Source organism: Lepisma saccharinum, chromosome 16 (assembly GCF_977018435.1).
Source record: "Lepisma saccharinum chromosome 16, izLepSacc3.1, whole genome shotgun sequence".
Lineage (NCBI taxonomy): Eukaryota > Metazoa > Arthropoda > Insecta > Zygentoma > Lepismatidae > Lepisma > Lepisma saccharinum.
In genome coordinates, this window is record NC_139244.1 from 20,452,168 (window position 1) to 20,478,807 (window position 26,640).

Genomic DNA, 26,640 nt, shown 5'->3' on the forward strand with positions numbered 1-26,640 from the left:
AAACCTGCCGTGAGGTTCATGCCGCATAACTCCCAAAGATGGCGCTGAGAGCACTGATTTTATTGTCGCTGTCGCTAGTTGTCCAGGAGAGTCTTTGTCAGGACGAATCTCTGAAATGGTGGCAGGAAACGGTTGTCTATCAAATCTACCCAAGGTCCTTCCAGGATAGTGACGGAAGTGGCACTGGAGACTTACAAGGTAAGCGTTCCTCAATGTATATTGATGTGATACATTTCCTAAATAAACCTGTGAACAGTAACACTTAGGCTATGAATGTTTTTTAGTCTTGCTTCTATGTTTTTAAGTCCACTTTATGCAAAATAAGCTATCAGGACTGAGCCTAAAATTTTACGTTGGATCGAACCAGTGCGTGCCTCCATTGGATATCGAACCCAGGACCCTTTTATTACAAAGGGAAGAAGTTAGGCAATGAAAATGAAGGGTTAAAAGGGATTTACTGTTTAAAGTGAGACCCGAAGCTCTGAAATGTGTTGGTGCCGTAGAACCGGGGAACCTTTGAGAAGAGCAGGACTTCTCCTTTCCATAAACTTCAATAGTCGATCCATTCTCGGTACGGCGTTGGTATTAACTACTTATTTTATATGAAACAATAGTTTGACGAACCGTTTGAAAATTTGCTTGAGAAATAACAAACACAATAGATATTTCTTGATAATACTATGGATACATACTGACAGTTTCACATTTGTCACGTGTTATGGATTATACTGATGGCGTTTGAAAACACTAAACTACTGTCTTTGCTTCATGAACAAGTGGACGTTTTTCAGGCTTTCAGTCAATATATAAATGGCCCTTCTCTTCTTTAACGAGCCTACTATGAGACCGTGTGGGGAAAACCATGATCCAGTATAATAGGTATCCACACTAATAACCATAGTTTCTCTCCTTCTAAACTCTGCTGCCACAATTTAAAAGAAACACCGAAGCAAATACGAAGCGTGGTTTCCAATCTCTTGTAACGACTTTCAATTGGATTTCATGTTCGAAAATACCATGTATCAAACGCCGATCATGCTCAGTTTGGTGTCCCTTCATGATAGCTATAGCTCTGTTCCTTAATTTCCATTGCAGAAGTGTTTTGCGAAGAACAGTCGTGTTCATTTCTTTCCCCTTCTCTTTACAGGCTTTCCATAAGCCTGTTTGCCAATGACGTTTTTGTTAGTCCAAAGGCACAAAAATCCATGGGAGACGCAACAGGTGCATTCCTGTTTGCTGTTCCATTCTCGCAAGGAATATAAGAGTCGAACGAAAGGTATGACTGGAGGCTTTATCCTGATGCACGCAGATCTGATTCGTGTCTCTACCATACAGAACCGTTATTTCGGTGCGATAAATTGGAGTCAGAACTTCAGTTTGATAATATGTGGAGTTAACTTTAGCCTTTCTCGTAATACGAAGAATGCTTAACCTGCCAGTCATGGACGCCCGCAGGATTTTTTCCAGGGAGGGGTAAGCAAGTTATTTTTTTTCCAAGGGGGGGGGGCAAAGGAGGCATATTTTCCCCCATAATAGTGCACTACAGTTGCCCTTTCAAAAAACACTGCTTTGGTCTGAACATCCTTCAACACCCTTATAATAATAAACATAAATTACTGTGACTGAAATGAAATTATGTGTGAAGTGGACCTTCATTTTCCAGGGGGGGGGGGCTTGCCTCCCTTCCGGACGTCCATGCTCCCAGTACAGCTGAGTCCAGCTAAAATCATGATTTCTTTGGAAAGAGCTTCCTTCATTCCGAGTACTATGCTCGGAAATGTTTCCACTCTTTGGACTTAAGTAAATCGCGCGGGGTTTGTTGAAGTCACTTTAATAGACACATGTTTCATCCAAAAAAGCAATTCTCGTCACGGGGGCTTAAGGGTGCTACAATGAATGATGATGTTGTTTTACGTCGCTTTTCTTTCACTTCTGGCTAATCGCGACGATGGTGATGAAGAAAAAAATTACCAACATACATGAACGACACAACATAAATCCTACAGGGGATTATCCTGGCTGTAGATAAAGTCGCCAGAGCCTCGTTAGTCGTCCGCAGTTCAGGGTGTACTACGTGGAAGGGAGGTTGCCATTTGGGAGTTGTTAGCAAGGGATCGGAAACAACCCTCCGTTATAATAATAATAATATTGTAGTACTGAACAAGCTTTCTTCAGTTACAGTTGTCAATATTTTAAATTAAAATAATACGGCACTGGATCAGCATCGAAGGACATATCCACGTCCAAACAAACTGAAAATATACAGGTTAGGCAATAACCACGTTCTGAGATTACTCAATTGCTTTATCATACTAAAATTGACGTCATAACGCATATTCTAATTCTCCCATTTTACATGTGCAAGTAATCGATTATGCCGAGGCGTAACAAAATTTCTCACTGGTTAGTATGAAACTACTTTTTTGACAGGGATGTTTGACTATAGTGGGGAGAGAGAATTCCTTTCTCGCACAATGCTTCTATCAACTGACGTTGTCGGTCTTATATTACAGGTATCCAGTCCAGAATTAACTATCTGGTGAATATAGGAGTGAAAACCGTATGGCTATCCCCCGTATACACATCCCCCATGGCAGATTTTGGCTATGACATCCAGAACTTCACGGACATTGATCCTATATTTGGAACTCTCGATGATTTCAAGACGCTACAGCAGGCTTTGAAAGGAAACGGTAATTTCACATTTCTTTTCTCTAGTCAAAATAATCCTACATGAGTTATTGGAGGAACTCTTTATTTGTTACTACTTTTTTCATGTATCCTACTTTTAAAAATATATCATTTTCATAAATTTTAATTACTTGTCGATAGTAATTTAATCTACTAGGCATGTTCAATATTTAACCACAATTTTGCGTCATTCACAGTTTAACATAGGTGTTATTTTTCAATGCAGCCTCCTTGTCCATTAACGCACTTCTGCCAATTTGTCAACAGTACCTCCTTGCAAAACATAAAATTAAATAAAATATTTTTGTTGCTGTGTTAGTCAGGAACGTATCGCCTGTTGAACTTCTTCAGCAGATGTTTACCGAAAAGAGCCTCCTTAGGAAGCCTGAAGAGTCAATCGATATGGGCTAAATCCGGAGGGTAAGGAGGATGTTGGATAACTTCCATTCGTAAGTCAGCTGAACAGTCGCAGCAGCGGTATGTGGCAGGGCAGTGTCATGTTGCAAGCCTGTTGAAACAAGTCCAGGATTTTTTCATCTTATACGTTTTAATACATGTAGAGAGTGCCCTATAGCCTGTAATTAAAAAAAGCCACTTATAGTTAGGTGACCGTATTCTAAAACACTACAACTTCATGTTTTAATTGCAGGAATAAATTTGGTGATGGATTTGGTTCCCAACCACTCCAGTGACGAGCATGAGTGGTTCCAAAAATCCATACAAAAGATTGACCCTTACACAGATTACTATGTTTGGGCTCCCCCTAAAGGAATCGATGACAGTGGAAATCCTATACCACCAAATAATTGGGTAAGTTTAGAACAAAAAATTATTAAAATTGTGCTACACGTAAGTAATGGGTAATACATGAGTCTTTAAAGATAGATTTACAAAGTTTTTCTTTTCTTTTCTGTCTGATTTATTGAATTTGTCTCGTCTAGTGGGTACTGGATTAGCAGTAGTATCCGGGTGACATGGCATGTTGTGACTTGTCACTTGTTAATCTTTTCTTGCATTTTATATTTATGTTACTTTTATATTTTAAAATATTGTTTTTCGAAAATTTTAACTGCATATTGTTACGAATTATCCAATACTTTTCAATTAAGGTATATTCTTTCTTTTCGAAAACTTTTCTACCAATTCAAAGCTTATTTATGAACTTTTGATCAGTAGACGTTACGTAATTTACGATCTCAGAAATTTCATAATAATGACTAAATATTGTACCATTCATTGTTTTTGATGGGTATCGCGTTCAGGGGAACAAATACTATATTATCACGAGGTGGGACAGAGGGGGCAAATGCCACTGTCCCTAGATGTCAATGGCTTCAATGTGGATTTGGTTTCGTTTAGCACCATCTTTGGTGTCTTGTTTCACAATTTACTGTCAAACCACGTCAACTACGGAGGCCTTTAATACTTGAATAGGTGTTTTCAGTAGCGGCGATTGGGGGGGGGGGCGAGGGAGGGTAGTTGCCCCCCCAATTTTCGCCACTTTTGCCCCACACTATGCTAAACCTTATCTACAATGGGAAACATACTGTCTCTGCCTCCCCCCTGTTCTGGGACCCAATCGCCGCCACTGGGTATTGTATTACAGTAGTTAGAGTGTTACACAATCTTTGTTGGCAACTCAGGTAGCCTACATATATTTTTAGAGCGCACAGAATGTAGCAACTCGACTGAAACATCTGTTTTCTTAAAAAGTATCAAAAGAAGTAAAAATTATTTTTAAAAATAAAATGCGTTATTCCATTTTGTTTTAGTTAAGTCACTTTGAAGGATCCGCATGGGAATATGTTGAAGAGAGAGGAGAGTTTTATCTTCACCAGTTCGCAATCAAGCAGCCGGACTTCAACTACAGGAACGAGGCTTTCGTTGAAGAATTCTTGGTGAGTTAACATTCTGGAAACAACAGTGGAGATATGGGATACAGTCAGTGATGTGCGTCTACGCTTAAACAACGATTGTCTACATTCTACGTGTAGACAATGTAGACTTTGTAAACTATGTAATCTACGTAATCAATGTAGACAACATGGCATTCGGCGTTCTCCGTGCAAGCGCATCGTTCTAGAAGCAGCAACCAGCATCAGCAGGTGGACATATAGAGCGTGAACTATTCCACTATCCACAACTAAGTGTTTTAAGTATTTAATTACGTTCAACCAATTCACTACGTATTAATTGAAGTGCAAAATAAACTTGTCGCGACGCACCCAAAAAAATACGATGTCCGTAGAATGACAAGATTTGTTTAACTTCTATTTCCACCATTTCACACGTGGATAAATCTGCATTAAAGACACATGCACTTTCCTATGCAGTAATAAGACAAAACAAATATTTTTAGCCTCCGCTTTTGTCAGTGTAAAAAATAATGCCAGTTTTCACTATGGCTGCCATTTGTTTTTCTTCCGGTAGTCCCTTTCCCCTCGTTAGTGAAAATTCAATAACTTTGATTACGTCGGATGGTCTTAAGTTGGTTATAGGCCCAAGTTATCGACATGTTTGAGGAAAAAAATACTTTATCTTTCAAAGAGTCTGGGGTTTCTTTCTTCCCTATTGTTTGCCTTGTCTACAGTAGACAATGTAAACTATACGCCAATGCAATCTTCGTGTAGATTACGCGTAGACAATGCATATAGACGTAAACTTATAGTCTACGGCACATCACTGGATACGGTGCACAGAGTGTATGGCGAAGGGTGGGCGAGAAATCATTGGGAATGGGCCGGGGGATCTTATACGCAAGTATACACATATGAAAAATTATATACGTATTTATTATGTTATTAAGTATAAAAGTAAATTATTAAATATTTAAAAATATGTATATTATGAAATATATCAATATATACTTTTATATGTAAGCAGAAATTTATAAAGTTTTAAATTAATTCATTTTCGGACTAGTTAAAAATTCCGAAATAGTTTAAATGATTTTATTATGCATAAGGTTTAGCTTTTGCTTTCTATTAATACACGGTGATTAAAAAAAAATGTTAACCGTATGTGGGAAATAGAAACTGTACTACTCACCGTCTACGTTTACTTCCTTAATGAATAATACTGAACAAATTTACATGAACATGTTTTCACATGCTCGCCACGTGTTTACCATAAAATAAATTCGTGTCTTTCCAGCAAAGTTTCCTCCTTTAAACAAATTTTCTATTTCCCAAACACACACAAAATCATACATTATCCTTCGTTCCCCTTACGTGTGTTTCGAAATTATCCTTAGTAAAGTTAAAAGGCGTCTCGTGATTCGTGAACGCATGCGGTGCATGCTGCGCATGCGTCAATTGTGGGAAAAAGGACAGCTTGCTCTGCGACGACATTCATGAGCATTTCTACATTCTAATTTCTTCATATAGGAGAAGTATTTATTTTACACGAGAGCGCTGAACTAAGCTTATATTATATTTCTTGGATCTGAAGTGACGCATGCATCAATTGTGGGAAAATAATTATTACTTTCTTTCACTTCAGATCCAAGAAATGCAATATAAGCTTAGTTCAGTGCTCTCGTGTAAAATAAATACTTCTCCTATATGAAGAAATTAGAATGTAGAAATGCTCATGAATGTCGTCGCAGAGCAAGCTGTCCTTTTCCCCACAATTGACGCATGCGCAGGATGCACCGCATGCGTTCACGAGACGCCTCTTAACTTTACTAAGGATAATTTCGAAACATACGTTTCCCGCGGAATTCTTTTGGTGGGAGGATTCTTAGTGACGTTTCTGCATTTGAGTGTCTTCATAAAACTAATTATTCTTTGGATTAAGTGGTAGATTATAAAAAAAAAAACAACATGAAGCTATGACTTGGTTTCCGCATTCTAGGCTACATTTTTTCGAGCTAATTAGTTTGTAGCTTTGGTCATTTTGATGGACAAGCAACGTCCATGTTTACTGCGTTTTACTTTCTTCTTCCTTTTCATTTCCAGAATATTCTTAGATTCTGGCTGGACCTGGGAGTGGCCGGATTCCGAGTGGACGCCATCACCGCCATGTTTGAGGACGAACAACTGAGGGATGAACCCCTTTCCGGAGACCCTAACGCTCTCCCCAACGAGTACAATTACCTCACTCATATCTACACTGACAACCTTCCGGAAACGCAGGGGATCATTCGTAGGTTCAGAGAAGTTCTGGATGAGTTTGAGGAGCCTGACTTCCAAAGGTAAGAATACAGTTGAGACCGCTTTATACGTAACTTCTACGTAAGTCTGTTTTATACGTAAATTACTGTGGGTTCAAAAAAACATAATTTAAAAACGTGTTAATTAAACCTTATTTGTACATAATGCATTTATAAGTAATTCGGTGTTATACGAATTAATTTTAATAAAATACAGTTGATTTGTACGTAACCAATCTACAACAATGTCACACAAGTGACTGTTCTCAGTTGCTACTGGTCGGATGGACAACAGAAAGTGGAAAAGTTACCAGAAAGTAAACTTTTTACACTCACAAACACACACCCTTCGTTCCCCATTATGTGTGTTTCGAAATTATCCTTAGTAAAACTGAAATAGCTGCAGATTTAGGCATAGTTTATACCACACTTTGCACAGTCATTAATAAAAGAAATGCTAATACGATTCTTTTAAATTTGGTATTACAACTGTAAAACTATAGTGTATCAAACTTTTATATTCGTTAATTTACCTGTATTACGTATATCTTGTCTCTCAAAATAGATACAATTTGTATTTTAATAATGATATGACATGGTCTAAATCTGATTTGTAAGTAATTCTCAGTTATACGAATTATTTTCTCTTATTATTATTGTTTGAAGTAGGGTTACACTTACGCTTACAGTTTATAAAAACAGCTCTTCACCTTGACATACGTATAACTCAGGTTCAACTGTATATCAGCAGTGGCGTATGCTAAGTCCAGGCACACACTAGGTGGGTGTGGGGCATACAACATACGTGTGGCCTATAACCAAAATTTTATAGAGATCTGAGAAAACTAGAGCTTTTTATTCCTTAGTCTGTAGTACAAGTGTCCTATATTATCAAAATATAAACATTATTTCAATTAATAACAATTAATTTACAGATTACGCATTATTATCTAAAACAATAAACAGAACATGTTGAATCTTCGCAATTAGTCAAAAGTGGAAAAAAAGTGAAATCAATCAATCAGAACATGTTGAAGATTAAAAGTAATCTTTTCATTTCCGATGGGGCCACTGGTGCGACGTTCATTATATTTAATTCAAAGCTGGTTCTGTTCAATATCAAACTATTATTTTACCTAATAAAGTGGCAAATTTTTATCATATCCAATAACATTCTCTATCATAATTCTCTTTTGTTTACTTTTTCATTAAATTTTGACGCTGAAGTGAATTTACATTGTTTCACATAGACTAATATTTACACTTCATGATTTCATTCTATAGTTAAGCAACTAGTGCACAATAACTATTTTTGATGGAAATATTTAAACACGATTTTTATGTGTACTTTGTTTAGAATATAATTTCAGTAATTTTGCATATCTTTTAGTATGACAAAATAATCCATGAAGTAATGAAATACCTTATTAGTTGCTTAATTGTAAGCACAAGCGTCCCACAAACCCGCAATAAACCATACAAAAACAATTATTTCGAAAGCCTGGATCAGGCACGTAGTCAGGGGAGGGCTAAGGGGGTTGAAGGCCCCCGAAATCCTACAAATATCTAATTTAAATAGTGCATAATGGTAATTAATTTTATTTCCTTAACAGGGTTAAACATTAGATCGAAAAATGTTTTGTATGTAATAGAGCAACCAGCTAATATTTTTACATTCTACAATTTAATCCAAAGAATGTCACACAATATAAACTTTTAAATTTTTGTTGGAATGGAATGTTCAAAACTTAATAACAAAATACAATAACTGAATTTCAATACACGAATTGCACAAAATGTAAAAAAAAAGTAATGTCACTCATACGGTGGATCGAGTAGCAAAGTCCCTCAATTTATATAATAATAATAATAATAATAATAATAATAATAATAATAATAATAATAATAATAATAATAATAAATTTGGATTAAAATTTGTTTATTTTTAATAACTTATAATAGTTAGAATTGCAAAATGACTATTATAACCGTGGTATTAATTATTATTGTCATTATTATTTCTACTAATCAAAGTTTATCAATGGCATGCCCTCCTCTACAAATATTTTTTGGCGACGTCTCTGCTGATAATTTTTTGACCCCACCCGAAATAAAATCTTGGCTACGGGCCTGGCCAGGTTGTAAATATCTACGAAATGAGGTATCTAACTCCAGAATTAAAATCATCTTATTGAAATGAATAATTTTATTCACCGATTTTTTCTTCAGTTTCTCTCTAGGTTTCAGGCATCGCAGATAGCTTAGAATATACGCTTTCTCAAATGAGTAATAGTCACCGTAACTGAGTTACGTTCTTTGGTTAAGTAACTTTCCAAACATTGAGGAATTTTATTACTGACTATACTCCGTTCTTGTAATCTCCAGAGTCATGATGTTAGAGATCTATGCTTCTGTAGAAGACACAATGGTTTACTATGGAAACGATACGGTTCCATTGGCTAGCTTTCCTTTCAACTTCCTCATGATCGAAGAACTGAACAACCAATCAGCAGCTGAAGATGTCAACCGCGTTGTACACGAATGGCTGGACAATTTGCCTGAAGGAAAATGGCCAAACTGGGTGGTAAGTGTTATACTGACGACTCTAACGAAATTTACAGACCTCGTGAACACGAGTAATATTGCTTTCTGAACTTACGTCATGGTACTTTGTTTACGAAAGTTAACCATGACTTCTTCCCAGTTCCTTTGATGGATGTTGCTGGTTCTAATCACAGTGACATTTTTTAAAGTTAGCTTTAAGAGGCCATATCATGGGCAGCGGAAAAACAGACCTTCATTCAGAACACTTTTACTCGAAAACTATTTGAGACATTTGAATGAGCTTTGTTGTGAATTGATTAGAAAGGATGAATCTTAACAGTGAATATTGAAATTTTTTTATCACTTCCATATTTTAAAAGATATTAGCTGTCAAATATCGCACTTTTTGGATCGGCGTATAGAGCCCGATTCTAAGTTACTGTAAAAATTAAACCTTGCAAGGCTTTCTTCCATCCTTCCTCAGTAAACTGATTTTTTGTTTTTTCAAATTGAGAGGCCCATTGTGACAATACGCCATTTGCAAACATTGATATGCGTTTTCGAACACCTTTGAGAATGGCTTTATTCGAGCCATAGCGGGGCTGGCCATCGGCTGGCGGGGTTATGTTCAAGTCCTACAAGTTCAGCCGTCTGCCGATAGATGACTCTGACCAGGTTTTACAATAGTGGGCGTGGCTTCGCTTACTTCTTCTTCTACACTTGGTATTGTCTTTTCCCTTGGGGGCGGCTTTTGACCGTGCTCCGACCATTTCGGAAAATCCAAAGTTGATTTCCTTCACCCGGCTATTTTTTCATTGTGTTCCATTTGTCTTATTTCTATTTTCCAAAAGGATAAATACATTAATACAGAGACTATCCCAATTGAATCTTACATACATTATAGCAAAATTAAAGTTAGTTTTAAGTCAATTACATGCTTAAATAGGGTAATCGGGACTGGGGGTACAGGATAAAGTGGGATCCAGACCACTGTGTAGTTCTACCGGGGATCGAACGTGAGACCCCTTGAATACAAGTCGAGATAATTACTACTAATTTCATCGAGGAAACTCAATGCCTTATTTGGGGAGGGGTCCGGACCCCTCCCCAAGAAAGACTTTCCAAGTGCAAAAATTAAATAATGAAAATATATTTGTGTAGCATTCATTTATTACATAATCGATGGTTATAATTTCCTTTGAACTTATTGATTGATTTGTAGTTTCTAAGTCCACTTTTTGCACAGAAAGGCTAATCGTGACTGGACTTACAGTTTAAAGTGAGATTCGAACCACTACTTGCATCCACCGGGTATCCAACCCGGGATCCCTTGATTACAAGGCAACGACGATACCACTGCGCCATCGAGGAGGCCAACTCTTTGAACTTATTGGAAGAAAGATTGGAATTAGGGGGCTTAGAAGGACAGTACCAATTACCAGAGATGTATGATTGCACGCTACTATTTATAACAATATACATAAAATATTAATCAGGAACTTTACTTTTCGCTAACCGGATCTAACATTCTCTTTTATTCAATAAATATTCAATTCTTCATCAATTTGAAATGAATTTCTTTGCCAGGGCACTTGTTTTTATGCAAATTATGCCGATCTTAACTACAGGTAAGCTAGATAATGAATACGTGCTGTTATCCGATCTTTTTACCTATTTATGTGGTAATAATATAATTTTAACTTAAACATCATATTATTATTATTCCTGACACACTTGGTTCGGTGTATTTCTAGATACGTGCCTTGGGAGGCCCTACAGAAATTACAGCGAAAGGAAGTGAGACAGTCGGGTACTCTTTCAAACTCTAAATCTTGTTCTTGTCCCAAGTTATGTAAACGCTCTCTCGTTTTCTTCTCGATCTCTGAATATAATTTCAATTATAGTCACATTAACTTCAACGCATTTTAAAAATACAATTTGTATCTATACAAAGAACACGCTTGGGCAATACATTCACATTTACAGAACACCGATCTATTTCATAAAGAGATAAGACAACTATGCTGAAGGTAGATATTTAAATTTTAAAAATAATTCACTGCACATTCAATTATACTATATGTAATGTTAAGTTATAATAATGGAACCCACATCTTGCAAATTTTTTAATTCTAGTTTCATTGATATTTTACTTTGGATATTATGTGAATACATTAATGGTGATAGAGGGAGAAAACACACCGGAACGACAAGTGACCGGCGACACGTGTCGCTTGAGAATTTCACCAATCGAGCGTAGGCATGTGCTGCCTGTCATGCCGCTACGGTGTGAAACGTTGCTGCTGATTGGCTCGTTCCCAAGCGACATGTGTTGATTGTCGCTTCGGTGTGAGTTCTCCCTAAGAGGGCGAGTGACAATGAATTCAATTACATCTTCATAGCTTGTTCGTGACTGAAAGAAGCTACTCGTGTCGCATGTCGCTCGGATTGGGACTTTCTCTCAATATCGTGTATCATGTCGACTCGGTTTGTTGTTCGTGCATGTTTTCCTTTAAACTGAATAGGCTCTTGTTGCTTGATGCGAATGTCCCGTGTCGCTTCGGAACGAGCCAGTCAACAGCAACGTTTCTCAATGTAGCTGCAGACCGAAGTGACAAGCGACACATACCTCCAGAGAACAATCCAATCAACAGCAACGTTTCACACAGCTGTAGAATAACATGTCATACAAGCCTGCGTTCAATTGGTGAAATCCTCAAGCGACACGGATATTTCATGCCGTCTAAAGCAAAATATTCACTGTGCATGAGCGAACAACAGGCCAGGGCCAGAACACCACTTGCGTCATAATAATAGAACTTAAAACATATTCGGGCCTCCCCGATGGCGCAGTGGTAGTGTCGTCGCCTTGGAATAAAGGGGTTCCGGGTTCGATACCCGGTGGAGGCACAAGTGTTTCAGATCCCATTTTAAACTGTAGGTCCAGTCCCGATTAGCCTTACTGTGCATAAAGTGGACTTAAAACAACAAATCAATCAATCAATCATTAAAACATATTCTTGTGCTCATAATATGCAGAATGTATACGATTTACTTCTATGCCATGTACAAATATCAGTAGATAGTTCTCTGATAGCTTTATTTTCACCCCAAGTTTTATTCAAAAGCAGTCAATTTATTGATTGTAAAATTTGTGAAAGAGCTCACTTGAATTACTGCGTAAATAATTTGGCAGTTGCAAACACTGGTAGCGGTCAACACTTCTGGCGTAATTTGAGCTGGACCGACCAGGAAGCAGGGTGCAGGACCAAGGTCCGTCCAATCTTCCCTCCCTCCCTGAGAAAACTCTTCACGGGGGTGCAGAAATTCCACTGCCCCAACTCCCAATGTCAACTTTTTTTACGCGTTTTACATTTCGCGAAATCTAAAATAATTTGTAATATAATATGATATATATGGAATTTAGAACAGTGATAATAACTTCTTTCAGTTATTTTATGACTAACAATTATTATTATATTTGCGATCTTGTTTACGTGTTCATGAAGACAAATATTCGTTACTAGTTTTTGCTGGCAACGTACCCATAGATGAATCCTTCTGCTTTCGGTTGAACTCGGCTATTTTCGGGAATCACGCAAGCTCGGAAAGCACAGCTTTTTGTAGAAGCTTTGTGGACGGGTTCCACCAGAATTTCACGCTTCGCCATGTGACTCCTTCGGAGGCCTTATTTTCCCGCAGAACGGCTGCAAGCGTTGAGGCTGGTGCTTGCTACAGAGCTGCTGGGGGAGTTTGCGGCCGCATTTTTTTGCGAAATCGAGTGCGATGGAAACTAAATACGGTTAGAACATTAAGTACATTAAATGATATTCGAATTATGCAAGCAGTGCTTGCATTGCTTGTACTATATCTTCGCCTCTGCAGCACTGTATGTGTGAGTGTGAGTGTCTGTGCACGTATCTATAGGTTAGATTACCATTTTTGTATGTATTTTTTCTTTGTATTTCTTATTTCTCTGTAATTTTAATATATATTTTTATTTTTCAATATTTTAATTATTTGACATTCATTTTTTTTGTAAACATGGTCAAGTGGAAGAAAAGGCTTCACAGTCTTAACTTCGCCATGTAAAAGAAGACGAAATAAATAAATAAATAAATATAGATACATTGTTTGAAAAGTAATAATAATTCAAAGGAATTTTAATGGTACACTTCTATGGTACGGCTAAATGATCGGGCAAGACATTTTATGTTAATTGCGCAGTACTTCCACATTTATGGTAAACACCAACAAATACCGCTGTTTCACTACATCTAACACGGATGATCTTTCTTCTTCCTCGCCGTTACCTCATTTCTGCAGGTTTCATTTTTTTAAATTAGTATTTCATACTCTCGGTCTCGACTACTTCAAACATACCTGAACGTTATTTATCAACTTCATTATTTACAGATTATCATAATCGAAATTACAACCATAAAGATAAATCGTAAGTGTCAACTGTGAACCTGTGCGCATTCATTTCACATATTCAGGCGAATTCAGTTTTCCGAGGTTCTAAGAGTTGAAACAAGACGCCAGCCCCATAGATCAGTCCCTGGGCAGGATTGGGGTTTGATGCCTCCCTTTCCCCGCACTACTAAGCACCGACATTTTATACTTTCTTCTTATGCAATGGTTTTTGATATTTACATATTACAAATTGTGAAATGATGAAACAATTAAAACTCAGTAAATGAAACAACAACAACAATAATATACTAGACCTTGGTGGCGTCCCTTCATCATCATCGCGATTAGCCGATGTTGGCTAAAAAATGACGCCAAATAACAGAAATTGAATAAAATATATAAATAATACTTGTTAAATTTGAAGATCAGTAAAGCCGGCGAATGGCAAAACTGTCATAAAAGTAACAACAATAACAGCGGCGCAGCGTAGCGACCATTTTATTTTCGGAAAGGGTTTGCGTTCCTAGAAACTCCTCTATCCCTCTCCAGTAGTCGGGGCATCAACCCATCTCATGGTAGGTGTAAAGAAAATCCACCCACTGTTTATGAGTTAGACTGTAAATATTTATTTCCCACAAGAATACTTCCGATCTGCAGCAAATTTGAGCACCAGACCTTGAATATAGTTGTTTTTAATATACGAAGATAAAAAGATACTCGTTCGTCTAGAGAACAATCCAATCAACGTTCGTCTAATATCACTAAGGTAAGGACTTAGGGCAGTGCGGGCTATTCTCAAAATTATATTATTGGTATCCTGAGATCCATGCCAACCCGATTAAACAAACACTTTAACTACCCCTACTTACGAGGAATTTATACTCAAGCTCTCAGCCTCGAACCCCTGTCCTTTAGTAATTTCAAGAATCTGAAATATTACATGCAGATATTCTGAAAATACAAAGTTTCATTTCATGCAATGTACAAAGAGAAATGTCATTCCTTTAAATTAACAGTTCCTGTCACGTTTCACACAGTTGTAGGATAACATGTCACACAAAACTGCGTTCAATCAAGCGACACGGATATTTCACACCGTCTAAAGCAAAATATTCACTGTGCATGCGCGAACAACAGGCCAGGGCGACACGATGCACGGTATGAAAAAGAACTCAGTCCGAGGGACACACAAGCAACAGACAACACAAGCTGAATGGTTGATTGCGTTTATTACTGAGAGCCAGTTACCAAGAGACACGTGTTGCTTCGATATGAAGTATCCCTAAAACATATTTTTTCATTCATCAATTTTTTACGCTTACAATAACCTCTAATTATTACTAAATCAATTTTTGTATTTTCCATCTAATATCTTATTCTATTTAGCTCTTGCCAGTAGGCACTTTATCTTCATATGTACATTTTTGCCCTCCATCTCATCAGACTTACGCTATCATTCATTAATTTCCTCAATTATCTCATCCAACTCGTTTGCATTTCCACCCTTCTACATAGGAGTTGTAGCTTACCTGGCGACGTCAATTGAACAGGGGAGGTCAAATCAGTTTTAGCTTCCATCGTATACATTGCTCTCATCTTCAGGGATGAGATGTTGTTGCTATGTATGTGCTCGAAACGTTGGAAGATAACGCCGATATAATCTGGCTGGTACACCTGTTCGAATCCTTCTACATGCTAAATTGAAACAACAGTCTTTCGTAATCATTAAACAGGATGGAATAAATAGCGGAGAGGCTTTTGTAATATTAGTAATTTAAATTACATCCCCATTAAAAACTGAGCATCCTCGATGGCGAAGTGGTAGCGTCGTCGCCTTGTAATCAAGGGCTCCCGGGTTCCATGCCTGGCCCAGTCCCGATTAGCCTTACTGTGCATAAAGTGGACTTAAAACACCAAATCAATAAATCATTAAGAATTAATTTTAAAATTTTATAATGAATTTCGGGTGAAAGATTCAATACACTAACCTTCATTATTAATTCAATGCCTAGAGAATTATAAAAAATTGGGGGGAGGTTGTATTTATATACACGAACGCTCGGGAGCCAATATAAGTTTACAACCTGCAAATCGGGTTTTCTCTACCGATTCAATATCTCTAATGTTGTTTGTGCTGCACCTGATTTAAAATCGGTCATAATTTATTTTGGAAATTATTTTTGGGAGAATAAAGACAGTCGATAGGAGAGCTTGACTGCCGTTCGATTCCCGGAGGAGAGGGTGAAAGTGGGCTCTCCCACTGCATGAGGTGCATCTACGTACAAGGGACTCTACTATACAACTTCGTGGGAGCATAGAGACGATCTGCATCGCCTCTATAAATAACCGAGACTATGAATATGTAAAGAGCCACCACCACCCACCCACCAATATGCCTTCAAAACACATTGCATAATGCAGGTGGGTGGCTTTACCAATATCTTTCAAATACAAGTAGCTAATTATAGTAACAAAACATATTTTTATACATAATTGGATTTTTCAAAATTACAATAAAATAACAAAGCAACCCATTTTGTTGTAATTCTATAAAGAATAAGTTAACATAGGCCAGAATCGGTGAACTTCCCGTTCGGACAAATGTCGTAGTTCAAGTAGTGGTCTAAACAGGTAAAAACTGCTTACTGGCACGTAATCTGACTTAAATTTGGCATAAAGCAGTCTATTTTTTTTAGTTTGAAAGACCTTGTGACATTTGTCGAGCCGGGATGAAGTTCTTCATAACTAATGAGATAAAGAACAAGGAAAATTTAATTCGTAACACTACTAACGGACTTATTACGCCATTCGCATGATGTAATTAATAAATACAATAATTCTAATTACATGATTATTAAAAAGCAAACATTTCTTTGTAGATAATAATGTAAAATGACTGTTTTTGAACAATCCCTCCCCTGTTGTAGGTTTGTTATCCATGAAATATCAATCTGGAAATTTTGTTTCACAGGTACCTGTCATAGAGTAATCCTTACGCTGTAAATATAATTTTTTTAGCTCCCCCATCGGAGACATCTGGGCTCAAAATTTTGAAAAAGAGAATCAAGAAACGATCAAAGAGCTATAACAGTAATTCAGTCGAAATACTCTGATATTACATAACTTCCCTAAAAAAAAGGTCCTAAACTTTGAATTTTGGTCAAAATCAATATGTTGAAAAAATACACGAAACATACAATGTAGCTTGAAATGAACTGAAAACAATGTTTCTTTACCCAAGCTAGATGAGTTATCATAATTACCGCAACTGTCTACAAAGGCTAAAAATGCCGCAAATCATAAGTCAAACATGACTGCAGTTTTTAAACGAAATCAAGTTTAGGAAAATACTACCGTTTCATTGGGGTTACAACAACAAAAATATATATAAATAGAAAAAGTTGACCATATTGTTAATTATTATCTTTTTGGAAAACATGGTATTAAATAACCATATTTTGCTTTAGACCTAATATTAATTAAAATATGCAAGTTTGATTAAATTAGTGCATATATTGCGTATCAGTGAAAGTTTTATAAAAATAGATCAAATACATTCACAGTGTTGGTTTTATGCAAGGACAATGTTGGAAAATTTTCCGCTTGAAATCATTCACACTGAGAATCGAACCTGGGTTTACTACGTGGCAGTCCGATGTCATATTTTCTCTGCTTTTCTCATATATCAGTATTTACTCAGTTCCACATTTCTTCACATTCACATTCAGAACATAAACATCCATGTCTTACTCGGGATTCGAACCCGGGACCCCTGCTGTCGAAGCGCGCTGCGCTAACTACCTCGCCCCGGAGGTCAATAATAGACTACTGGGACTCCTTATTCGTTGAAGAGAAGAAGCTTTCACAATTATGTATGTTACAAGCCACATATTGTTGCTGCAGGACTCTATATTATCGTCTGGAATTTTGACACGAAATGGTAAGATCAGCTTTTGGCAGTGAAGACCCGAACAGCAAAACCTAGGACATGTCTGAGGAAAGAAATGACAAGGGTTTTACGACCTGTCAATCACTAACTGCCCGTGTACCGGAGGAGGCGTGTTCTTGAGGAGCCTCGAGAAGCGGGCCTGGACAAAACATCTGGTGGTGTAAACGCTGTGCGCGCTCTATCGGCAAAAGGAAGGCGAATTCGGAAAAGGCCTTTCCATGATATACAGTCTTAAGTACACTTTATGCTCAAACAGTGGCGGTGCCTAGGGAGAGCCAGAGGGTGCCGCAGCCCTGCCAAATTCAAGTTGACCTACTTCCGTACCCTCTCTGTCAAATTTTAAGTAGCGCATTTCGTGATAAAATTAAAATAAAACTGTAAATATGTCAATATATCAATTGGCACAGGTGTGTTGACACCAGTAGCACTGTAGATCCAGTCCCGATTAGCCTTACTGTGCATAAAGTGGACTTCAAACACCAACTCAAACGCAAACTCTAGTAGCACATTAAAGTGCATAAACTGCCAATGATGTACTTTTGGTGCATTGAAATACACAGAGAAACACTGGCGTACGCAGAGGGGGGAGCTGAAGGGGCTACAGCCCCCTCCGAAATTTTGAGAAAATCAACATTTTCAAATAAAAGCAGTGAAGAACTAGGAAAAAACCAGAGTCATAAGTGCAAATTCGGTTTAAAATTACCCTCTTTGCCATTGTTGAGAGTGGAAAGATTTTAATATACGAAATATCTTATTGTGTATGCCGCCAACCTATAAAGCAGTTACGCACTTTCCACCTTTACAATTCCAGCCTCTCCCGAAATAAAATCCTGCACACGCCAGTGCACAGAAATGCATCAAAAAGTACTTTTATAAGCTGCTGTTCCTTGTGCTGATCTACAAATGCATCAATTGAAAAGATCAGAGACGGTTATTTCAGAGAAACGAAAATTACATGTTTAGCTGTGTCAATCATTTGAGTCTGTGTGTTTGATGAGAAACCTTAAATGATTCGAATCCATGATCTCTAGTTTGAAGGCACACTTTGCCGCCTCCAATCGCATTTTTGAGAATGCATTTTCATTTATGTAGAGTATAATACATTTTGAAGCTTTCCTGGTGACAAATTGTGAGATTCTTTCAGGATATCAGTACGCTTCAGAGCTATAACGTCACTCTCATCGTCAGGACCTGAATGAAAAATGTGTGAAATTCAATCCTTGAAGACGTGGGTGGCGTTATTTCTCTAAAGCCTATCCATAACTCACTTGGTGGATATCCCGAAAGAGTCGTGGATGGACAGCCAACAAACATTCAGTACAAATATGACTATTCTTGAAAGCTGAATCTACTCAACAGGTTGGAAATCACGACAACCACCGAACCGCATCCAGGTTCGGCCCAGAACTGGTGGATGGAATCAACATGGTCTTGCTTCTGCTCCCCGGAACTGCCGTTAACTACAATGGGGAGGAGTTAGGGATGGAGGACACGTTCATCTCCTGGGAACAGACGGTGGACCCTTCTGGATGCAATGCAGGCCCCGACCGGTACCAGCTCTTCTCCAGAGACCCCGAGCGGACTCCCATGCAGTGGGACGACACCAAAAATGCCGGTGAGTGTCAGTGCTTGAAACTGGACCTTCACGCTTATGCACCATTTGATTCCTACATACACATACATACATATATATATATACACACACACACACACACACACACACACCCGAGACACCTTGAGAGAATAAGTTTTTGTTTTCTTTATTTATTCACATTACTCCTGATTTCTGACCGTTCAGTTTACCGCGGCAATGGGAGAAATTATGATAACGACATACAATAATAACCATCTAGTTATTCCAGCTCTGAATTTATATTTTTGGAAAACAATAATCAAATCTCTAGAACATGGAAGTCAACTTGATTCCAGTACTATATATTGTTTGTATAAAACAGTGCAAGTGTTTATCGGCAGTGGCGTGCCCAGGATTTTCGACAGTAGGGAGGTTACCATAGGCGTAGTTAGGTAGGGACTAGGGGGGGCTAAGCCCCCAGAACCAGACGTTAGCCCCCCAAATGCATGTGCCATATGCATAAAATAATTAAGGAAAGATAAACTGCACACATAAATTAGATAATTATAAGTGTTACACATTTTGATCGGACTAACAAGAGATTCGTAATGAAGTGCAATAATTACTAACTTTTTGCCTTTTTTGTCCAATAGGATTCTCTACTGCGGATGAAACTTGGCTTCCTGTGAATGAGAATTACGTCACACTGAATGTTGTGGCCCAGAACGCCGCAGAAACCAGCCATTTGGAAGTGTACAAGGCCTTGGTGCAAGCTAGAAGCAGTGATGCTGCGAAAACAGGATCGATAAACACTGCAGTTCTGAACAACAGTGTCTTCGCATTCACTAGGTAAGCTTGTACACACAGAACACCAGTGGAGTGCCCAGAGTTTTCGAAAGGGAGGGGTTACACATACTATTTTTAGTACTCGCTCCTCATTTGCCATATTTTCCTTTGATGTTCTTTTTTTTTTTTTAGGAATACTGGTCCCAGTACGACCCCGACAAACCCTCCTTGGGCACGCCACTGCACCAGGCCCGTAGCTAGAACTGATCTCCAGGGGGGGCTCACGGGTTATCAGGGGGGCTTTGTAAACAAAGTCCATTTTTCTAAAGTTTAACAGTATTAAATGAAGGTAAATATGTTTCGGGGAGGGTCTGAACCAAGTGTCACAGGAATAATAATAATAATAATTATAATAATAATGTTTAAATTAAAATATTTATATTAAATCAAATTAATACTAAATACAATACATAAACTATTATTATATTATTATTACACGAATAGGTAAAAAGACTGTATAAGAATAGAGATATAACAGAGCATATTCATTACGTAGCTTACCTGTAGTTAAGATCGGAATAATTTACATAAAAGCAAGTGCCCTGGCAATGAAATTAATGTCAAATAGATGAATAATTGAATATTTATCGAATAATAAAAATGATGTTACATGTAGCTGGAGAAAAGTAAGTTTCTGATTAATATTTTATGCATATTATTTTGAGTAGTAGTGTACATAAATCTTCAAAGCCGCATCATCCCAATATAATCCTTGCCTTCTAAAAAGTTCAGAGAAAATTAATACCCATCGACTATGCAAAAAATGCTAATATTTTCGTTGCTTGATTTTAGTAGGCTATTGGTAAGTCTTTCGGGGGGTTCAGCCCCTCCTGGCCCCTGCCTGACTACGGGCCTGCACTGCACAAAACCGACCTCATAAAGAACGAGAGAAGATTTTATCTTGCCAGCAAGCGTTTAGTTGAATAATGATCAGCCAAGAGGTAGGAATGACTTATAAATAGACCAACTGTTGCTACCTCTCAAGCCGAAAGATAAACGAAAGGGAGTAGTAAGATAAAATGAGATAGATGACCTTCTTAACAATGCCTCAGCTTTAGTATTTTTTGTTTCAAATGTAAAACGCCATGCCTTAGCTCAATAATTCAGCTAATAAGAGTTAGTGGCATTGCATGTTCGGTAGTCGTTTAAGTGGTTGATTTTCGACCTTGCCACCGAAATTCCGGCGTGGACATGTGTGTTCTTTGTGAGTGTCCATCAATTTCATCACATCAACACTCATCCTCATCGTCGCGATATAACCCTCTGCCCACAAATGCATTGAATGTGCTGGTAACATTGCAACTGATGTCATGCCTGGATTTGATTGGCTGTTATGCTCAGAGCCGCCAGGAGGAAACGAGCATGTTTTGTCTTGAGGCATCGGTCACGGGGGAAAGAGCGGTGTAGCTCTGACTGTAAACGTGTATGGTAAGTGTGGCGATATGATGGGGAATTTACGTAGTGTGGTTCCTTTAAAATTCTATAGTTTATTTGTTCATTTCTTTACCCTATATTAGGTTTTTGTTATTCTAACTTCTAATTAAATTAATATTATTTTGGGAATTGAGGAACCTATTCTTAGAATTCTCGGTCGTATGGCCGCATTCACTATACACGCATTGACCCCTAATTACTTGTCAATTTAAGTTGTAGAATATAAATTTCAGTTGCATATCATACAGTTGTGTGATTATGGATATATAAAGAAAGGGAATTTATTTACTTTTTGATTGTTACAATTCTATAAAAGTACTTTGCACTGTTAAAATAAAAAGGAAAAGATCTAAGTTTCTGGTTTTGAATTCGTAACTAATTTCCTAGAATAATGGACTCTGATAACAGCTTGCTTTCACTGTGCCTCTGTATGGTAGATCCTGCTTTATGCAGTTGAGGTTGAGCGTGTTGAATATGAGTAAATGGGCCTTTTTTACAGCTTAGTTGCAGCGATTAGCCAAAAGTCGTAAAAGAGCGACGATAAATAACAAAAATACAAATACAAGTTAGTCCTGTCAGTCCAAAATTGAAGGTTTAGCCTCACCCCCCCCCACCCCCCGCCGTCCACACCAATACCTACAGTTTTGCTCTTAGTGCATTTTCCAAATGTGTAAATCAAGAGCAAACAAACAAAAAAAAGTGTGTGTGTGTGTGTGTGTGTATAATAATATCTGCAAAACTGTTTAGACTACGCTTTTCGATATTAAGGAGCAACCAGTGTTGCCACATGAAGGGAAATTTCTCTTTTGCAGAGAAATTCGGACCGAAATTTTAGCCAAAATGGAAAAGGGAATTTCGATTAAAAATACCACAATTGCAGGGAAATTTTAAGGTCATTTGACTACATTATTACAGTTTATGTTAATTTCGAATTTCATATCCACATTTTTATGTTATTTATTTTGCTATTCCTACTTGTTTCTGCTCCTTTAAGTTTATTGTAACTTGCTTTTATGCATCTTTGGATAAATAGTAACGATGAGGATTAACGATTAAATGGATTCCTGACCAGGATTCAAACCTGGGACATGCGGTCAGGAAGTGATGAAACAGAAATGTGAAAACTTTTTTAAATATTTTTTATTCAAACGAATAACGAATTCAACGGAATACTTAACTACGTACTACTACTGCTTCCACCACTACCACTAATAATAATGCTGCTGCTACTACTACTAATTATTATTATTATATAATTTGCTTAGGTGAAGGGAAAAAATTGGTACAAAAAGGGAAATTTTGCCCCTTGGAAAGGGAAATTGTGCCCTCTATTGTGGCAACACTGGGAACAACGCTTGCATGCATTTTTAACATATCACTTGGGCTACAGTTTGGTAATAAATATAAGAGTTGTATAGAAAGGTGGTCCCCAGATTCTGATCACTCTTACTGCTAGAGATTTCGAACTCAAAATATTATGGCTCCTAGATAAGTTAGAAGAGTGATCTGTATTGCATCTGATCAAAATTTTATTTCCGAGCAGAAATTGTGAGATAAAGGTCTCAAAATGAAGGTGGTCATTTTCGTGACCACCAGAGAGAACGACGGGCACTAGGTCACCATGACATTTTCGGACAAAACAAATTCGTATATTTTAACAACTCTGTTAAGTGTTTATACTAAAGTTCCAAGGTACTTAGCAAAGCATGGCCACCACTCAGTGGCGACGATTAGAGGGGGTAGTTGCCCCCCACTTTTCGCCATTTTTGCCCCTGCACTATGCTAAACCTTATCTACAAAGGCAAATATACTGTCTTTGCCGCCCAGTTCTGGCACCTTGCCCCTCCCCCCCCCCCCCCGGTTTTGTAACCCAATCGCCGCCACTGCCACAACTTGATCTATTATTGTACCAAACCAGACAAATCCTCTGCGAAGTAGCAAAACTCCGTTTCATATCAGATATTTCTATCTCATCGTTAAGCATCGATCGCTTTAATAAATACTACGTGTAAATTTCTTACACTTTATTTTGTTGTGCAATTCTAGGTTATCTTCAACTTCCGAAAGTTATGTAATAGCAGTCAACTGGGGCGAAGATGATGTAGAAGTAGATCTTACCCAATTGGAAAATGTGCCTGAAGAGGCCACTGTTTACACGCAGAGTGTCAGTTTCAAGGCCAAGGATATCAAGATATCGTAAGTATATTTATCTTCAAGGTATTTTCAAACAATATAAAGCCTTTACATTACTTGCAATTTCCTTAAAGATTATGAACGCTGTAGTTACGGATATAGAACAATGAATGTAGGTCAAATGTCAGTGTACCATCATGATAAGAACACAGACGGTAACCTTTGATTTGTAAAAGTTATCAACTTTTGACAAAGTAGATAATGTAAATGTAAGAGGCGTTATAATAATAAACCGATATCAATGAAATCATCACACTGCAGTGTTCTCTACCGAAATACTGGTTTGTGGCATATCAATACGTCATCATTATGAATTCCAATACTTCGGTACTTTGAAGCAAGCGCCCAGGTAAATTTCAGTATGTTGATTTTCAAGAGCACCAATATAGTTTAAGAAGACTTCGATACGTATGTATTTCGTCTGACGCTTTGAATAGTAACTATACAGTGTGCCCATAAAGTCTGAATCCATTGGAAGAACTGAGACAAATTTCTTTAATGCAAAAAAGTGCTCCACGTGTCCGCCAACAGTTTCAACACACTTCCTGAAACGTTTCAGTATGTTTCATGGAATTTACTTCAAAATATAAATAATCCAGAGCAGCTATTTCAATGGTTACTCTATCCCGGAGATAATCCAGATCCCGGACACACCTTAGATTTCAAAATTCTCCATATGGTATGTGGGGTTGAGGTCAGGCGATCGTGATGCCCATTCCACAGGACCATTTCTCCCAACTCAGCATCTGGGAAACATGTCATCCGGTCAGTCGCGCACCCTTTCTGGTAAAAATGGTAGCACCATGTCTCGCACAAAATATTCAGGGTTGCTGCAGATTGCATAAAGGCCTGTTGATTCGAAGAAGAATGGACCCACAATGTTCGTCCCACAAACCACAACTCACCTGTAATAAAAAAAACAATACCTCAATTGTTCCCCGACTTTATGGTTACCTGTAGACTAAACATTTATAATGCTGTATCAATCATGAATGGTCAGTACGTTATATGTAATTTATAACGAAAATGTCAATCTTTGCAACTACCAGGTGGTTATAATTAAAGTGACGGTGTTCAGAGTGGTACAGCACGGGCTGTAATGAGAGTAGCAGTCTGAAACTTCGTAGATATGCTAATGAAGCAATGCGCTCGCGAATTATGCCAAAAAAAAATAGTTCCAATTCTCGCCACCAGGGTAAAAAACGGCGCTGTAAGCAGTCAAAACGTGGAATTTTCCATAACTCTGACGTCAAAGTCGGTGAAATTGCCTAACCATTGTGTGAGCTCCCTGGTTGTTGTTGGTGACGCTTGTTGCTTTTTCCTTTAGTAATGTTCATGTAATTCGAATAGTGAAATTGTAGCGATATTTTATTACAAAGAGTATTGTTTTCTGCGATTTATAGTGTTTTTCCTGTAACTATACCAAGTTTTGACTGCTTACAGCGCCATTTTTTACCCTGGTGGCGAGAATTGGAACTATTTTTTTTTGCATAATTCGCGAGCGCATTGCTTCATTAGCATATCTACGAAGTTTCAGACTGCTACTCTCATTACAGCCCGTGCTGTACCACTCTGAACACCGTCACTTTAATTATAACCACCTGTTATATGAAAATATTCGCATCTTCTAACGAAATGTGTCTGTGATTTCATATTTTGCTTATTTATTTTATTGTATCTAATTACAGAAGCCGAATCGCTACCAACGCTGTTCCTCTTGCAGCAAAGGAGGGAATCGTATTAACCTTTGGTCCTTAAATAATCAATAATTTCCAAAGTTATGAAGAATATTGAGATTATACAATTTTCCATTTATACTGTAGTTTATATAGGCCTTATTATTGTGCCGAAAAAATAAATTGCTTACAGTTTCTGTTTATTTTTGTATCACTGCAACACATTTCTGTCTGTTCTGTTCAATTGGTCTGTATTCTCAACATGTTGAATAGCTCCCACCTAAATGGAAATCCTGGAAATGTTAAGTATCTTTTTTTAACTATTTTTTTTTAAAAAAAACAGGGAACAGTAGCGTCAACTTCAAATAAATATTTTGTGGGAGGACAAGAAAACATAACCAATATTTTATATATGTAAATATATATCTGATCCTCTTGAGGATTTGAGAGGGAGAAAGTGCCTTGTCCCCCTAAAGTCGGTGACTTGGCAAGAGAATTATGTTTTTGCACTTGTCACGACCAGAAAGTGGAAGTATTTTTTTTTCTTGAATATCTTATGTGGTGGGAGATATTTCATAAAAATGTTTTCGTACTACTTTCCTTTTTGTTAATTTATTTTGAACGAATTTTGATATTTTGAATAGTACCGTGCGTTCATTTCGATCTTCAGCCGAGAGACCGGGAGAAGCGTGGCGGGCGGCGCTGGCGGAGATGCCGACATTTGGGGCCTGTAATGCCCGCTTATTTTTATGGACATATGCAGACATTTATATAAATATTGCAAAACGAGCACTAACCTGTGTTATAAGAGTACGGTTTTAATTTTAGTAGCTTAGTGGCTGTGTGTGCTGATGATTTTGACACGCCCATCTCCTGTGAAACACGGCGTAGAGGTTTGTTTGGAGAACGTTCTAACACTGCATCAATTTCATCGAGTTTTGCTTCGGTTAGAATCCGTCGTTTTTGCTTAGGTGTTTTAAAATTTAACTATTCAGTTTCTCGTAATTTAAGGACAACATGTCTAACCGTTTCTCTGTGTGGAGGTAAAACGCCTGGGAATTTCTGTACAAATTGCCTACACACGTCTCGACACGAGTCTGTTTTCACGTAAGTGTCATACATAAAAATTCTTTGTTCTAACGTGAACCTTGCGGCTGTCATTCCA

General features: G+C 37.7%; 1 protein-coding gene across 1 annotated transcript; it reads left to right on the top strand.

Annotated features, from left to right (window-relative positions):
• On the top strand, positions 1-25,676 carry LOC146000323 (maltase 1-like). Its single transcript, XM_083137837.1, has 10 exons — positions 1-198; positions 2,514-2,693; positions 3,341-3,501; positions 4,464-4,589; positions 6,651-6,886; positions 9,230-9,428; positions 19,113-19,368; positions 19,980-20,175; positions 23,653-23,802; positions 25,488-25,676. Exons 1-10 carry the CDS (start codon positions 39-41, stop codon positions 25,555-25,557), a joined length of 1,734 nt encoding a protein of 577 aa, XP_082993963.1. The 5' UTR covers positions 1-38; the 3' UTR covers positions 25,558-25,676.
• Positions 25,677-26,640: the final 964 nt, after the last annotated feature.

What these genes read in the sequence shown, in the direction of transcription:
- LOC146000323 (XM_083137837.1), top strand. Translation starts at nt 39, where the DNA reads ATGGCGCTGAGAGCACTGATTTTATTGTCGCTGTCGCTAGTTGTCCAG. An exon ending in GCAGGCTTTGAAAGGAAACG is followed by an intron (nt 2,694 to 3,340) that starts GTAATTTCACAT and finishes TTTTAATTGCAG; the next exon opens with GAATAAATTTGGTGATGGAT. An exon ending in GAGGAGCCTGACTTCCAAAG is followed by an intron (nt 6,887 to 9,229) that starts GTAAGAATACAG and finishes TGTAATCTCCAG; the next exon opens with AGTCATGATGTTAGAGATCT.